General features: G+C 54.5%; 3 protein-coding genes across 3 annotated transcripts; all 3 read right to left on the bottom strand.

Annotated features, from left to right (window-relative positions):
- Positions 1-5,362, bottom strand: J4E78_005316 (uncharacterized protein; the record flags this gene model as incomplete). Its single annotated transcript, XM_049365937.1, has 5 exons — positions 1-588; positions 637-4,545; positions 4,593-4,771; positions 4,825-5,148; positions 5,206-5,362. The coding sequence occupies 5 exons, from the start codon at positions 5,360-5,362 to the stop codon at positions 1-3; spliced, it is 5,157 nt and encodes a 1,718-aa protein (XP_049222652.1).
- Positions 5,363-10,814: 5,452 nt separating this feature from the next.
- J4E78_005315 (uncharacterized protein) lies at positions 10,815-11,567 on the bottom strand (the record flags this gene model as incomplete). The annotated part of the gene is made up of 1 exon (XM_049365936.1): positions 10,815-11,567. The coding sequence occupies one exon, from the start codon at positions 11,565-11,567 to the stop codon at positions 10,815-10,817; it is 753 nt and encodes a 250-aa protein (XP_049222651.1).
- Positions 11,568-12,355: 788 nt separating this feature from the next.
- Positions 12,356-15,278, bottom strand: J4E78_005314 (uncharacterized protein; the record flags this gene model as incomplete). The annotated part of the gene is made up of 3 exons (XM_049365935.1): positions 12,356-13,780; positions 13,835-14,854; positions 14,907-15,278. The coding sequence occupies 3 exons, from the start codon at positions 15,276-15,278 to the stop codon at positions 12,356-12,358; spliced, it is 2,817 nt and encodes a 938-aa protein (XP_049222650.1).
- Between the last annotated feature and the right edge of the window lie 1,846 nt (positions 15,279-17,124).

Genomic DNA, 17,124 nt, shown 5'->3' with positions numbered 1-17,124 from the left:
CTAGAAGCAGTTCAGAGTGCCCTTCTTCTTGCCCTTCTTTTGTGCGTTGTTGAGGGCGGCCATGCGAGCTTCAAGGTGGGCGCGCTCGGCTTCAACGCGAAGGCGGGCGTTGCGCTCCTCTTCCACGGCTTGAAGAGAGTGGCGGGCTGCGCTGCGTTCCTTGCGCATCATGTTCAGCTCTTCCTCTAGGCCGGCGCACTTCTTCCTGAACTGATCCAGATCAGTCTTGGTCTTGGTGCTTGAAGCCTCGAGGTCGGTCAGAGCATCCTCAAGAGTAGCTGTAAGCTGCTTCTCAGCAAACAGGTGCTTCTCGATGGTACGGATGCGAGCCTCCTGGTCTTCGACCAACTGAGCGTGAGCAATGTCTTTGCTCTGATGGCGCGAAGTAGGAGGAGACGGCGCACTGGCCTGAGGTGGTGGGCTGCCAGGCGGAAGAGGTGGGAGAGGGATGGCAGGTGGTGGTGAAGGCAGAGATGTGTGTGCTGTGCTTTTGCGCGCAGTGGAGTTGTTCGAGTTGGATCGTTGAAGGTCTTCACGAGGATCAATAGAAGCACGGTTAGAGTTGCGCTTCGCGTCCACGAGTTGTGACTGGTCATGTTAGCTAATTCTTCGAAGCCAAGAAGGTGATGAGCTTACCTCTAATAACGCGATCTTGATGCGTGACTCTTGTACTTCCTTCTCGAGCTCCTCGCCGTGGGTCATCGCGTCTTGCAGCTCGCGAGTGCGCTCGGTCTGGAGAGCCGACAGTCGGTTGTTGGCAGCCTCGTGCTGGTCCCAGTTCTGGTTGAGCTGATCCTCGAGCTCTTGCACGAGTCGGGCGCTCTTGTGCTCCTTCTCGCTGACCTTCTCGAGCTCCTTGATCGTCTCGGCGTTGATGAGCTCGAACTCCTTCAGGTTGCCCTTGAGCGTACTGATGGTGTTGTTGGCTTCCGTAAGCTCCTTCCTGTGGGTCTCCAGCTCGGCCTGAGCCTCCTCCAGTTTGGTCGTGATGGACTTGCGTTCCTGGACCAATGCTTCGATGTGAGACTGAATGTTGCTGACATCCGTCTCCTCACCAAGGACAGCCGAAACGCCCTCAAGGAGCGTCGCCATCTCAGACTTGGCCTGAGAAAGATCCGCTTCGAGAGAAGAGGTTGTCTCTCGATGTGTCGTAAGCTCCGCTGTGAGCTTCTCGAGCTCAGCTGCATGTGACTTCTGGATAGAGTCCATGCCCTGCTGATGGTAATCGATCGCCGCTTTGTGCTCATCGATTTGCCTCTCCAAATTAGTTACAAGGGATCGATGAGTGTCTAGCTCCTTCTCGGTGAGCGCTCGGGCTTCAGAGTCTTCCTCGATCTGTTGAAGGATGCTTGTGTGGGAGGCCTCTAGCTCAGCAAGGCGAGCAGCTTGGCTGACAGCCGTAGACTTGTGCTCATGGACCTCTGCTTCCAAAGTAGCGATTAGCTCGGAGTGCTTTGCCCTCTCCTGTTCCAGAGCAGCCTCAGACTCAGCGCCTCGGGTTTGCTCTATCTCAGATATGCGAAGAGCATGGTCGACCTCAAGACGTTGTTTGGCGGACTCTAGTTCACGAACAGTCTCGAGATGTCGCTGCTCCGAAGCTTTGGTAGCTTCGATAGCTTCTAGATGCTTAGACTGCCAGTGGGCTGCCTCATCGCTAAGCTGAGAGAGGTGGGTGTGGCGGGTAGCATCGTCTTCAGGTTCCTCCTCACCGTTGACAGTCCGCATGCCCTCAGGCGTCTGACGAGGTGACAGTAGATCATCAGATCGATTGACAGATGCCTTGAGAGACTCAATCTGTTCTTTGAGCTCCTGCTCGCGCTGAATGTGGGAGTTCTTCAACTCCTTGATATGCTCCTCGTTCTGCTTCATCTGATCCTGCATTGAAGCGACGATGGAGATATCCATAGGAGACCCGGCTTTCAAGCTGGAGCGCTCTTTTGTCAGGCCGCTGATCAATGTCATCTTGCCTTCCATCTCCTTGCGTACAGACTGCAATTCTGCCTCCAAGTCCTGCACACGCTCAGACCGTAGGTGGAGCTCGGACATGATGGTGTTGAGGTTGAGCTCGAAGTTTTGGATGCCGTCAGGGTCCTCGTCTAACGTATCCAAAGCCATGTTACGCAGCGAGGCGAATGCGCGGTTAGAACGATCGTTCGCAAGGACTGCTTGGCTAGACTTGCGGCGGATCATGTGTAGGGATGGAGAAGATGGTCGGTTCGCCTGCATCTGGGCCTTGGTGACTTCCGACTTCAGTTCTTCCACGTAGTCGAGTGTATCTTGATGTTCTTCTTGCAGCTGAGAGTAGCTGTGTTGAAGCTTCTCGATGCGCTCCTCCTTCTCGTTGTGAAGCAGCTTCAGGGCCTTCAGCTCCTGGACTAACACGGTCTCAGGAATGTGTTGCTCCTGGGTTGTGGAATCGACTGATGCTCGTCGAGCCTTGGCCTCATCTTGGCCAACCTCTGTCTCATCGTCTGGAATGCTGGTATTGCAAGCCTCTGCTAAGGCCAATTCCGCAGACAATGTACGCGAGGAAGACAAGTCCTCTGTTGGGAGTCCATTGACGCCCGCTTCTGCCATGAAAGAACTTGGCCGGGAGGAAGGCACTGATGTGATACCGCGATGGCGCGCCTCGTCCACTGAGTCTTGGAGAGCGGCCAAAGTCCGCAAAGCCTCTTGGTATTTGCTGGCCAGCTTCTCGTAGTCTTGAAGGGTTCCTTCGTGCTCCACGCGCAGGTCGAGCAGCTCTTGGGTCACGGTATCGAGCTTGTCGTTAACGAAGCGAGCTTGCGCGGGGCTAGAAGGCTCATCTCCGACGACTGAAGCAGCCTTGACAGCAAAACGATCTTTCTGCTCGTCTCCACCGTCATGCTTGGTGCTGGCTGTGAGTGGACGTTCACTGTCAGCCTCCTCAGGAATCGCATCCACGGGAGTACCAAATTGGTGCATGCTCTCGCTCGTGACTCGCTTCTCAAGCTTGGGGCGCTTCTCAATGAAGGGGTCGCTAGGTGTCTTTGAATGGCCATTGGTGTAAGGCTCAACAGCATGCTCTTTGTCATCGAGCTCGTGAAGCAGGTTGTCTAGCTTGGCGACGCTGCGTTGCCTCTCAACGACATGCTTGAGTCGCTCAATTTCACGGCTCATGATCTCAGTCTCCTGCTCATTCTCGGCCAGACGCTCTTCCAAGGTGGAGATGTATTCTTCGCTGCTGGTTTCGTTCTCACGAAGCCTTTGCAACTTCTCGCGCAGTTCAGAGATGATGGTGTCGTTCTTCTCGATGCCATTCGCCGAGTTATCGATCTGGCGCTCCAGCGACTGGACATACTCTTCGTTGTTCGCGTCCCGTTCCATTGCCTTCTGGATGCGTGATTGCAGGTGGTGGTTCTGGCTTTCGAGGATTGCGATACGGGTCTCCTTCTCCAGGAGGTCACTCTCGTTGTTGGACAGAGAGGAGCGTGTGTTGGAAAGGGAAGACTCAAGCGTCTGGATCGTCTTCTCGTATTCCAAGACTACCGATTCGACAGCCTCGGCGAATGAATTAGATCGTTTTAGTCTCTCAAGCGCAGAGTCACCAATAGCATCCTTGAGCATAGGCGTCTCCGTCTCGTTGTTGTCGCGGGCTTTGGTGATCTCGGAGATTAGCTTAGCGTGGCGGGCGCTCAGCGCATTGTAGTTCTCCTGAACGTCGAGCAACTGGTTCTGGAGCTCAGTCTCGCGCTCGTCCTGGCGCTCACGGCTCTCTTGAGGGTTTGCTTTCTTTCGATCCGTGCGCTCAGACAGTCGAATCTGGTCCCGTAGGAATTGTACTTCGGCCCGCAGCCGGTCGATGGCAGCCTGTTTATCACTGTCGTCATGGATCTGCTGGATTTGCGGCTTGACTTGGATAGCGCGGGCGCGCTGGGCATACTGGACGGTGTTCAAGGTTTCGCTTAAATGGAACTCGGCCGGGTTGACACAAGCAATCATGTAGGTGATGGCGTTGCCGCCAAGCGAGTCCTGCAGTAGGCGCGTGAGCCTAGAGTCGCGGTACGAGACGTAGCCGCCATGGGAACGTGCGGACAGCTGCGAGATGACCTTGCCCAAGCTCGCAAGCCCTGCATTGATGGAGATACCCTCCCGAGCCCGCTCGCCCTGCGCCCCAGTGTTCTTCAGCCTTTCGCTTCCCGCCAAATCCACAAAGTGCAACTTGCTGTCGACTGTCACCCAGCTCTCGCTCGAGGAGCCCGACATCATCTCGATAGGGACGGATCGGCGCTTTTCGCGTGTCGGAGTAGGCGCGGCAGGTGACGACTTCTTCTGGACTAGGTTTAGACTGAAGACTGCGTGGGAGCGGGAAGATTTCGCGTTGACGGCCGTCGCGTCGGTTTGCCGGATTGCGGAGCCGAAGTTGAGCGCGCCCAGCATGTCGTCGACCGAGTTGATAGGAATCTGGGTCAGTCCCGTCAGGAGGATGCGGCCATCGCGATCCTCGCGGATGTTGACCTGTGGCCGCTCATTGACAGCCACGTGCTCGGGGATCAGCAGATCGCGAAGTTGCTCGTTGTAGATCTGCATCCGTCAGTTCTGGCCTGCGACGGCGGAAGGGCTTATCTTACCTCGACGTAGGTCGCCTTGAGCTGCCAGTTCCGATTGGCTGACGACGATGACGACGCCTTGGAGGCCATGTTGTGTATGCCCGACAGACGGCTTGGGACGCGGATTCCTGAGGATGACGCGCGATTGCTAGTGCCTTCGAGTTTCTCGAAAAGCAACGCCGCAGCGCGGGGGATGATACCTGAAGAAGTCAGTATGATATTTTTCGCGTTCGTAGATTCCGCGTCGACATACCCATGACATCGTTGTCCGCCTGGTCTCGCGGGCCGGTGGTGCCCATGGTGTAGGACTTGCCCGCGCCCGACTGGCCGTATGCGAGGATGGAGACATTGTAGCCCTGGACGAAGGAGTTGACGCTGTCCGCGACGTATTCGAAGACGCCTTCCTGCTCAATGTCCTCGCCGAAGACGCGGTCAAAGACGAAGACCTTCTTGCCGCCGGGCGCATCTATCGTCAGGCTGGAGGGCGATGTGACGTGGCAGAGGGCGTTGCGGAAGCGCTGTGGGATGAGCTCGTAGCCCGGATCGCCGTGTTGCAGTGGTGGCCGCACGCGTACAGCTGCATTAGGCCGTGGTTAGCAGAAATGTTCTATCGCGGACCCTGAGATGCACCTACCAACTTTGACGGCCGTCCTGCTGTCCTCATCAGAGGCCCTGCTCCCGCCCGGCTTGCTGCTCACGCTCATGCGACTGGAGCTGCGGTTCGGTCTAATCATCGCACTCATGGGCCGCGGAACGCCGTTTGCGGGCGAACCTGGTGGTGAGGTGGCCATGTGTGCGGCTACGGCAGCGCCGTTATGGTCGTGTATGTGCGCCGGCCGTTGGGTGTGGTGTTGCAAATGCTTTTGCGGCGCCGTGTAGATCCAGCAGAGGGTGCAGTCGGCGGTGTCGAGGTGGCCTTCATCCGCGGGTTGGGGCTGGCAGTGGTGGGTGCGAGCGCTGTTTACCCGCCTGCAGTCGAGGCGCCTGGGGATGGCGATTGGGGAGAGGCACAAAAAGAAAGGCCAGGATAAAAATGAAGACGCGGATTATTTTGCTTGTGAAGGCCCTTTGAGAGCAAGCAGCACGCCCTCACTGCGGGTTACCAGCGCGCCAGATGCCCCTTAGCGTGTCCAGGGGCCGCCTCTAAGGACCCCAGCCAATTGCTGCAGGTTGGCGCAGGTAGTGTGCCGTACCTGTGCTGACCTGTGCTGTATCGGCGTCTGTGTGCCTGGCTAAGACCCGTACCCAGATAACCTCGGCGTCAATCACCTGTAAGACTGCCTGAGCTGCCTGACCTCGAGTCAATTGCTCGCCGGTCCCACCCCAGCCGGGCGACGCTCTCTCTTCCCCTGCGTCCACCTGAGCAGCCCTTCAGCGTTGCAGCCCTGCCAGCCATTGGACCGCTGCGGGGGAATAATCATGTCTCAAACTTTGTTTCCATGTACTTTCCCCCCTGCTTCGAGCCCCTCTAGCTTTCACCATCTACTCCGGAGTAGACCTCCAGGGCTAGTCTTGCCTCACTAGCGATCGGCGGCCGTTCCTTCCAATTCTCCTTGTCCATCTCTGACCATCTCTAACCTGAACAAGGCGCCGCATCTTTGTCATGCCGCATGGAAGCTCGAGCATAGCACGCGCAATGCCTTTCATGCGTCGGCAGCCCGCTCCCGGCCTTGTCGTCCGCACCCAGCGTATGCGGCTGTAGATCCCTCAGCCTCATCTCACTTGCGAGGAAACAATTGCTTCCATTATGCCGCCTCGCGTCGCTGCGCCGGCCTTTCAGGTACAATTAATAGCGTGTTTCAGCGCTTGCCAATCCTACGCGAACTACCCGTCCCTGCTCTTGGCACAGGTGACGAAGCTGCAGCACCTCTGTGGAAACCGCAGTCAGAGAGGGGCATCACTACACGCGCAAAACTACCGAGCCCCTTGACCATGCTCCTTTCCTGCAGACGCATCAAGCCACCGCCGCTGTACGAGAGAACGTGATTGTTTCTAGCGCCCTCGACCAGCGCCATGTGGCTTTGGCTCGCCATCCACCACACCCCCTTTCTGCGAAATTGTCAAAACTCCTAAACCATCCATGAGTCTAGCATAGTCCCTCCCGCGGACGGTACCCTACTCCGGAATATATGCTCGCAATTCTCCTAGACGTCCGCTACCTGCTGGAACTTGCCATCAGACTACATAGACGCACTGTGCCTGAGTGATTCATGTCCACGCGCGCAGGCGCACTACGTCCCAACTAGGAAGTCCCATCGCCTAGACTCTCCCGCCACTTTTTATCCGTCTTTACATCAACAAGCATCATTGTACGTTAGATATATGCACCTCCAAGGTTGTAGCTGGGAATCAAACTTGAATGTGAAGCAAATGGTCCAAGACAGGCAGCCTTGGAAGTTGTGACCCCCACGTGACCGGCAGCTGACGCCCTTCGAGACGAGGCGGCATGTCAATACTATGCGTGCTATCAACTGAGCACAACCTGCGTGCCTTCCTCAGCCAGTAAATGACCCCGCGATGAGCAACGTGTTGTGACTGTGCATCGTGCAACCTTGAAAATACTGAGACATGTCGTCATTATCTCCAACGTCGCTTCCTCATTGAGCGTCCATGCCTTATCTTCATATATTCCAACACTCACTTTGCTTCGCCCTGCCCGCCTCATTTCACTCGCCCAGAGAATGCTAACAGTGCAGACGGAGATGAGCGGAGATGCCAACCACTATGGTCCAGCGGCCTATCTTCGAGCGAGAGTCATAGCAACATCTCGAGCACATCCGCAAAATCTGCCGTCGCTACTGCCTTCCCACGGTAGTAACTGAGCCCCGAGTAGGTCGGCAACACGGTAAGTGCGATGATGCCCAACCGCTTGCATACTAATTTTGTTATCCACAATGTAATAGCAGCCGGCTATTATAGATACTAAATTCGCGACTACGGGACCCATATGCACGACATGCCTTGTTTCTTCGCGGATCATGACCCCACTGCGGAGTTTGTCGTCGATTGTTGGAGATAAGCCGGCTGCTATTGTCACCAATATCATTGTGTATGACCCTACGCATCGAGCTCTACCCCAAGCTCATGAAACAGGTACTCATCCAGTACTATCCAGCACAAAAAGCGCGGCTGATGCCATTGTCTCTCGTCCTTTCCGCACTAGGACCGAAGGAAGATCAGGACCCACTATCGTTACAAGTTCCAAGTTGGCACACCCGAGCCACGAGTTCTTCAAGATACCATGGCTAGCTGCATACCGCCAACCCCGGTCCACCGTTCGTCTCAGAATCTGCAAAGCCGGCACGTGGCCGGGAAGTGGAGATGCTCGACGCAACTATGTCGTGAGCTCAAGACATGAAGGTAAGGCCGTTCTATACTCTGCTTGCCAGTTTTCGACGTTGCAAAGAGTGCGGGGTAATACCAGTAATAAAGTTATCAGCGCTGTGTAGCTTTCCACTACTCCGAGACATTCACCGTCTTACACGTGCGCTACACGCGAGATGTCGGCTACTGCAACCTGGCCCCACGTCGAACTTTATTCTGACTGCATTCGGACACCGAGTCAAGATTACCACCCGCCGTATTCGCTTCTCTTCCATCTCGCCACACATATTCTGTCCTTTTTTGACAAATTGTCATTCCATTACGGCCCGTTTCCAATGCACCCGAGCCGTTGACTCCGCTTTGTGGTCCTTCACTCACGGGAAACTGCTAGGGCCCGCGACGGGATGCGAGCAACCAATCGAGCATCTTCCAAACCGGGATGATAGCAACGGCTATCGGGTACGTCAAACTGCGATCGACTATGAACTCAATCGAGCTCGGTCTCATGCGAGTAGACAGACCGTCGATTTCCTGTAACGTCCGCTATAGCTACGCCGCCTACGTGGCCTTCTGACACTTTCAACGTCGAGCAAAATGTGGCATGAGGCTGTAACATCTGCTACACTACCAGCCGGTCAATACTTTCTAAAGTTAGCTCTTCTAGAACAAGCCACTTACATTCTTGGAGACGTCGGACACATCTCGGCTCGACCCGCCTAGAGACCTGACATTGCAGGACTACCCCCCTCAACATACTTCTCAAACCTCAACGGTAAAACCGTTGGATTCATAACCTTTTGCGGTTGCATGCAGCCAGAACAAGGCCGAGTTCTAGATTGATGCATGAACACAGGGAGTTATCCATCTTAGGCTGCGGCTGCGGATGCAATGTCGAAACCCTCCGCGCAGTGCGGTCAAATCTGCTGCTACCAGGATCTGCTTACATCACTAGATGCGTACATCACGCTCTTCAGATTACTAAAAGATGTAAGAGATGCGCTACAGATTATACGTACACGTCGGAATCATGAATGCGACGACGACCTAGCATCACCGGCACCTTGACGATCAAAACCAACTCCAACATGCATACAACATCAGACCACCATATCGGCAATGAACCAAATCTTTGCTTGCTATGGATACTACGTTCTCACAACCTGAATTGTCAGACATCGTGCAGGTCTGCCATCAGCACGAGCACGGACACACCACACCGTCCGCTTAAACTCCCGTCAACCGTCTCCATCCACCAACCCACGACCAAAATATCTCACATACCGTACCCACCTACTCCAATCTCCAAATCTCCAAACCCTTTCTCTTTTAGCTCGCCTTTCGCAACCGCGTTCTCATGTCTGACCGTTTTTTTCCTGCTCCCCGTCGATCCAACGTTGGTTCCTGCCCAAAATGCACGCAAGCCAACGACGAGTCATGCAACTGCATCTCGCGTCTGCAGCCCGCTGAACGTGATCACACCGCTGCGTTCCCCGCACAGCCGCAGTAGACTCGGTACGAGGAGTATGATTACAGTAAGGTGTTGACATTTTTATGCGAACTAATTCCTTTGCCGCGAGGTGCATGAAACATGTATAATTGATCGGTTATTGCATAACGGTTTTTATGTATTGTAGATCCGGGGTACTTGATCGAAGGGGATGACGACCGAAGAATGTGGGAGTGGTTTTTGGATGGTGGAAGGTGAGGGGTTGGATTGTTGTGTTGGTATGTGTTCTAACATCGTCGAAATATGTTACATTCTACAGGTGCGACAATCGAAGGATCGTAGAACATGTGGTACAATAACTATGGAGTATCTGAGGATAACGTCTCACCCTCCAAACTTGAAATCACAAGACATGACAAAGCGCAATACCCTAAGGTCAAAGCCATCGTGTCAAGTATGCTTCGTTGATAACTGAGTATAACGCAGCTTCTAATTCCTTCTACCTTATCGCTAGTTTCGGACATCTTCTTCTAACAACAAGCTCCTTAAGACGTCCGTCCAACCGGACAAGCCTGTACAGTCTCATGGCAACGTCAATAAGACCGGCAACATGTCACACGTCCCGACAAGTGTCACAACCTCGAAATACTCTGTTTGGCAGAAATGTCAACAACTAAGCTAATTAATCCAGAATGCTTGGCTTGGTTAGCAAAAGGGTTAGAAGCAAGAAAGCTTGGTTGAGAGGCTTGACTTGCCCAAGCCCTAAGCTTTATTACATCGGACGACTTGTGAGCAACATAGTTGATGGAGCGGAAAACTGAGGAAATGGCAAGCTTCTCTTCCTACTGTGCTCTTCTTTGCCAACTCTTCTATTCTTCCCTTTGTATTGGACAGTGAAGAAATCTGAACAGGTGCGCTGCCGTCTACGTTAATGTAAGAATGAGGTTTTCTCCAACTTGAACGTATTGTAGGCTCTTAGGTTCTGCGATTTATCGTCTTTGTAATCTTCTGTAGCTAAATTTTCAATAATTCTATTCGACGGGGTGACTCTAATTGCCTATCTCACCAAGATCATCCGTCCGCCTCGAGTTCTTAGCGCGACTTGATGGTTGATATCTTCGGTCCTATTGATACAGGTCGGTCGGCCTCCTTTGCACGTTTCTACTATGTCAAAGGGACAGTAGCGAGAACTACTTTTTCAGATGCACTAGTCACGGAAGACATTTGACTTGTCATAGCTAAAAGTTAAAGATCACACGTGTTCTAGCTTTGAATCTTGGGGTAGTATCCATATACAGGCTAGACTATGTAGTTGCCGTTCTCGGAGCTAGACTTACCAGTAAATGGCTACACGAGCCTGATTAGTATTATGCGAGGTCTAAAGCTAAGTTAATAGAGCTATCTAGTTTAACTTAAGATCTCAAGCACGACCGGCAAGCTCGATCGACATGATGACAAATCCCCACATAGATTTATCTCAAGCGGGAGATTTTGCGAGCCTTGTTATTCATTTCCGGGGGGTCATCCTCTTCAACATGGTTGAAAAGATGAGACCGATACCCTTTGAAGGTATGCCCAGTGAAGGTGATCTTACCACTGAGGCGCTTATGGTCTTCGACGAGCGTATGGTACGAACGAGGCAGGGCTGCATTGATCTTTTCGATAGCCCAAGTAGAAATGTCCGCATCGAAATACACCTCTCCATAGAGCTCATTGAAGTCGACGACGAATTGGCGAACCGCAGTTGACGTCCTTAAGTCAAGAGAGCTGATCACCGTCCGAGCGCGGTCTGCCAGGACGTTGTTAGGCGTTTCGTCGTTCATGTGGCGGATAACGGCCTTCAATGCGGAAGCTGGCGAGTTGGTATTCCTGACCTTCATCCACACCGATGGCTCGATAGCAGCGTGGAGGAGGGCTAAAGCCGAGCGAGAGGCCACATCATAGTCCTTCCATTCTTGAAGACGAGTGTTATAAACGGCGAGGTGGTACTCCCAATCCTGCGGAACAGAGTGCTCTGCTCCTTGATCGGCGGCTTGTTGAGGTGCGAGGAAGGCGGACGCAATGGGCTTTGCGACTACTTGAGCGTTGTCCTTGAAGTATTCAGCGTAACCGTGGATCTTCGCGATGTCCTTGAAAGACTGGAACCAGTCTATGAAGTTCTCGGGTCCAGAGAGCTTTGTGAAGTTATCGCCTAGGGCGATAGTGGGGTCGTTGATTGAGGCCATAGTTGACAGTGGTAGTGGTTTGGAATGAGACTGCAGCGAACTCGTGCGCTTATAGCCTGCTGTGGGTTTGTAGTGAGTAGCTTGGTCTGGTGACTATTGCTGCGAATGTGGTTAGTCGCGTGAGTATGACGCAAGCCCTGCCGGTGTTCAGTGTTCAAGTGAAGGGTCAGTGGACAGGCTATACGATGTAGGATGGGATGAGTGCCCTTCTGGACTGCTTGACAGAGATACTGTGTAGACAGCTAGTGGAAGTCGGGTCGAGTTCACAAACAGCAAATGGAGAGGCGATATAGGTAGATCATATGTATTTCAGAACATAAGGAGAAAGTGGTATTATCCTAACAAAACAACAAATTACAAGCAGACATACACAAGAGCCATCTGCCCATCTGCCTAGCGCAATGGCAGAAAAAGACAGCTCCCTTGGAGAATACAATCCTCCCAGAAAGCGCTTTTCCACCACTACCGATTCTTAGGCTCTGATACCCACATACTGGAGTTGCTTCCATCCATCCATCTTTGTTCGGGTATGATCCACAACGACGACAACAACTCTTCTCATTGAAACATAAGGAATGACCCAAAGTACACAAGGGGGGTCGTCGGACAAGGGGGTGTTCTCAAGGAGAGTAACGAAGTGCAAAGCAAGAAAATAGGGTCCCTAGCCGTTCAACGCCGGGGGTAGGTAACATGGTAAGGAAAAGGGCATCAATGCTAATCTCGTTTCGATCGCTAATGATAAAAACAAAGTAGAGGAAGAAGGGCGGCAAGCCGCGGCGACGACTAGCTTATCGCATGTTGTGGCGTACAGCGGTGTTGGGGCGCTGCAGTGGTTGCGCGTACTTGGACACGGGAACCATGTGAGCGTCGAGATCGTTGTTACCGTCTACGTCGTCATCGTCTTCGATGATGCGTGTTGGTACGACAGGGATGTCGTGCGATCGGTGCTGTAGGCTCGTCCGATCTGGTGTTGTGCTGGCGCTGGCCATGGACATGGAGGTGCTGGACCGATGGCTTAGATCGGGCGTTGGGGGGATGCTTGAACCCCGGTTGGGGCGGAGCATGTTGTCCTCGTCGCCGTACTCGCTGCCAATAGTCGATTGCGCGCGGCCTCCGGCCGATGACATCTGACCAACGCTGCTGCGGCGGTCGCTGTGGTTGTCGCCATCTTCTGTGTCAGCACGCTGTGCGAGCTGAAGACCCTCAACAGCTGCAGCGCACTGCTCTGAGATGTTGCGGATGATGTAGGCGATGGCGTCGGTCTTGTCCCGAAGGACACGGTCGGCGACGTCGACCATTGATTGATTTGAGAAGCGCTTGGAGTTGCGTGCGGGGTTGTTGAATAGACGCTGCTCCATGTCGGGTGTAACGTCCTCACCGTCGAGGTGCTTGCCCTGCGCAGTGCTGGCTCTTGACTCCTGGCGGCTCTCAACACCGGCTACGCCGCGGATGGTACCGACCTCAGACTTGTCCTTGATCGAGTGACGGGGGGTTTGATGGCGCGACGCCGCGTCTTCAAACTCCTCCTGGTCCTCATCCTCCTCAGGCACGTCTTCGAAGCCGGCATCCATATAGTTGGACATGTCATCCTGGTTAAGGGACTTGACGATGTGCTCCATGTGGTGGGTCTGACCCTCGATAAGAGCACGAAGGTGGAGCACAACCCGTTGCGCTTCGTCGCGCTGGCGCTGGATGGCACCGTTGGTATGTTGCAGAGCACCAAGCTCCTTCTTGTTCTTCTTCCTCTCGCGCTCGAGCTCCTCAGCAATCTCTTGCTGTAGTACAAGCGCCTCGAGGGCGTCGTCACGTTGCTTCTCAGTACCGGACAGACGGACAGTGAGCCTTGCGGCATCATCCTTCTGTTGGTCGATAAGGCTTGTAAGACGACGGTTCTCACGCTTGTGGTTCTCGATCTTGACCTTGAGATCCTGGGTCTCCTTGGTGAGTTGCTCGGCGAAAGCCTGGAACTTGAGGAACTGTTGTTTCCAGCTCTCAAGCTCCTCGACCAAGAAGTTGTTGCGCTTTGTAACCTTGCCAAGCTCGCTGTCGAGGCGCTGCTTGAGGTTGATGAAGTCTGTCCAGGCTTCTTGTGCGTCACGGGAGTACTGGTTGCGCTCGCGAACGATCTCGTTGAGGTGGCGCATCGACACCTTGGTCATCAGCGGCTTCTTGACAGAGCCACCGAAGATAGCCTTAACGCCAGTGTTGCGGCCCTGCGGTGATGTTAGCGTGTGGTACGATGAGTCTATGCGCAACCGGATACATACCAATTTCTCACACACGTGGTCCATGACCGACATGACAGCATCCTGGGTCCACCAGTCGGGGTCCTGGATGCTCTCAACCTCACCACGCATCACAATGATTTGACCCGCGGGAATGAGCTTGCCGCCACCGTACGCCGAGCGCAGATGCTGTGGAACTCCGGTTGGTGAAACCTCACCGTTGAGAGCCTGAGTCAGACGCTGGATCATCTTGGTCCTCTGGCCGGCGGTAAGAGCGGTAGGCGGGCTTGAAGTCAGGACGAAGTTCCGGTCCAAGTCGACGACAAGGGCATCTGTGGGAGCCGTGAAGAGCGATCGGCACTCTGATGTTACACCCAGAATGTATGGGCCCGGCTCCTGCACGAGATCCTTGACGTGACGCGCATGAACGACGGGTACATACAGACCGCTCCACTCGTACACCCGGACACAGAAACGGACTGTCTCGGCTGCGATGGTGAGCATCGCGGGGTAGTGACTGGTGAAGATGATTCGTCGTGTGGGCGATACAGCAGCCTCTATCACACCCACAATGTTGGGAATTGAGAGACACGTGAAGAGGGGCCACATGGCGAAGTTTTGAAATCCGGTAGGCGAGGATGGGAACTGGTAGCACAGCGCGTAATCCTTCATGTCGATGCGGACCAGGTCGTTGAGGCGAGGAGCTGGGAAGCTGAGGATGCGTGAAACCTCCTCGGCATGGAAAAGGTTGGTAGCCTTATTCCAGTGAATCCACATGCCGCGCAGGTAGTCGCCGAGTAGGTTGTACAAGGGGTATCGGGAGAGGAAGCTCAGGCAGTACGGGATCCAGTATGTCTCGTCTGGGTTGTCGAAGAAGTCGGGCTCGATTCGCTTGCGCAGGTCGCGAATAGTCTCAGCGCGCTTCTCATCAGCGCGAGACCAGACGCGCAGTGCGATACCGTAAAGAGTGTGTGAGGAATCTTGCTGCAGGACGAAGGAGTGGTGTACGCAGTGCGGCTGGCTCCTGCCAGTGCAGATCTCGACGTCGTGGGGGAAACATGCCTGTGTGCGTGGTTAGTAGCGCGCTAACAATGACATTGTTGTATAGACGTACTCGCATGGCAGCATGAAGAGACCTCGCGATCTCGTTATCCTGCTCCAGTCTTGGACTGCTTCCCAGAATCTCAGGAAGCCAGAAGGTACCAACAGCGCCCTTCATGTGGCCAATCTTGCCCTGAGAGGGCGCAGGCGCCTTCACCCATTGTGATGGCTCGCGACCAACACCACACACCATGTAGGCATGGGTCAGGGTCTTGGGGCTCCGCGCGCCCTGCTTGACGTTCAAAGTCGATGGAAGCGGTTGGGTGATCCTCGAATGAAGCGACGATGTCCGGCTCGGGATGATAAGGCTGTGGTCGGCATTGTCTCTCGTGGGAGGACGCTCGCTGGCGCCTGTACGCGGTCGCAAACTTAAAGAAGGTGCCATGTTGGCGGATTCGATGTCGGTCCTATCGAGATGGCCGTTGCGGTATGGGTGTAGAGAACGGCAGGCGGATGAATCCAGCAATTATTATGACAGCTATAACTGTGAGAACATGAGGCGATGCGTGAAAGGTATCCGAAAGGCAACCCGCGAGAACAAGAGAGAGCGGACCGTGAGTACTATACGCACTCCGTCAATTGAGAGCTCCGAGGTCACCTTGCTGCGGGCAGTAGAGGAGGGTAGCAGCAAGGGGGAATCATGGCTTTTGGGGAGCTCTGCCGCAGCGCGCGGACTGGATGCTGGGGGTTGAACGACCCGAAGACTAGCATGGGTGGCTTTCACAAGTTTCGGTTCGAGGAAATGAGAAGCATATCCCTGCCCATTCGCAGGGTCCGTCTCGGAGCACGGTGCACGGCGCTGTCAGGGGCACTTTTCTTGAATAACGGCTCGCCCAACTTCCTCGAGCGGGCGCGACGGCAGCAAGGGCCGCAATCAAAGATACGGCTTATACACAGTACATTGTTATGTCGCCTCGCTCTTTGCACTGTTGTAACGTTTCCTGCAGCCACGTCCATCAACCGGAGCTCTGGTACCACGACTCGGTCACCGAGAGTCCGCAGCGGCCTCAGCAGAGAATCCCCGCTGGTGGCAATAGCGCCATACGGACTGGCCTTATGCTGAATACCGCATTGGGTTGGATTCGAATCATTCGCACGCCTTGTGCACGATGAGCACGTCTGCAGCGTGCATCCTCGCATCAGCATGCATGAGCAGAGTTCCCGCACTTGCAGCTCGGACGGACCGCGAATGGAAGTGCTTAGAAATTGGCGAGGCAAACCCCTGACGGCTGTTGGCTATCGGTGGCTGCCCAGCAGGCGGTACATGAAGATCGCTCTTAGGCCCGCCGCCAGGCACGTTTGATCCTGCGTGGGAGTGCGAGGCCTTTCTGCAGAAGGTCCAAGACGCGCCGTCGAGCTGTCGACCAGATTCTTCGATCGGCTCCACAGTCCGGTAAAGGTGGTGGCCACGTACAGTAGCCTCGCGTGTCGTGGACCCTCTAGAACCAGACTTCTGAGCTGTCCGTTGAGAATTGCGGAGAGCTGGAATTGGTGAGGCTGAAACACCGGGCACTCAGGCTGCCTGGCAAATCGGGCGCCTTCGCCCAGGTTCGGTCAAGCTGACATGGACAAGACGTGTTGCAGCCGGACAGAGCGAGAACGACTCGATTGCCTCTCAACAGCTGTAGACGAGCGCAAGCGCATAATCGGCGCAGTCGACCACTTGTTTGATCTGCGCGTGGGTGGACCTCGATGCAATTTGGCGTGGAGAATACTCCGATGTCTTAAGGAAAGGGTTCCCAGTCGACCACAGCCCGGCGAGTGTGCTGGCGGCGTGCCACTGCTCCGACCATGGTTCGTCGAAGGCCACGGATAAGCCGCAAATTTCCATGTTTACAGGAATTTTCGCATAGGGGTACAGAAACCGAGCAGATGGAAGCCGTCGCGACTGATCTGCACTAGATGGACGAAGCTGTGAACAGAGTTTTTGTGGTCGCGCTAGTCCAACCTCATAAACCTTCCTCGCTGCTAGCAGTCTTGCGTGCAGCGCGCAGCGATCTAAACCACGGTGCGAGATTGCTCGGAGAGTAGATCTGCAAGACAATCACTAAATCTCCTGCATTTTGGTGACGTTCCCCACCGGAAAGCGACGATATCTGACTTCAGCCACAACGCGACTGGCGAAAGTTTCCACCACGACCCATCATTGCCTTGCACGCCACACCATCGTCGCGTCGCTCAACAGCACCTACCGCCTGACCTTCCCTGCACCTGTTCACGCGTACGGCTAT

This window comes from Alternaria triticimaculans, assembly GCF_023758025.1.
Source record: "Alternaria triticimaculans strain BMP 0046 chromosome Unknown scaffold_6, whole genome shotgun sequence".
In the NCBI taxonomy this organism is placed as follows: domain Eukaryota; kingdom Fungi; phylum Ascomycota; class Dothideomycetes; order Pleosporales; family Pleosporaceae; genus Alternaria; species Alternaria triticimaculans.
This window is presented reverse-complemented; position numbering and strand designations above follow the sequence as displayed.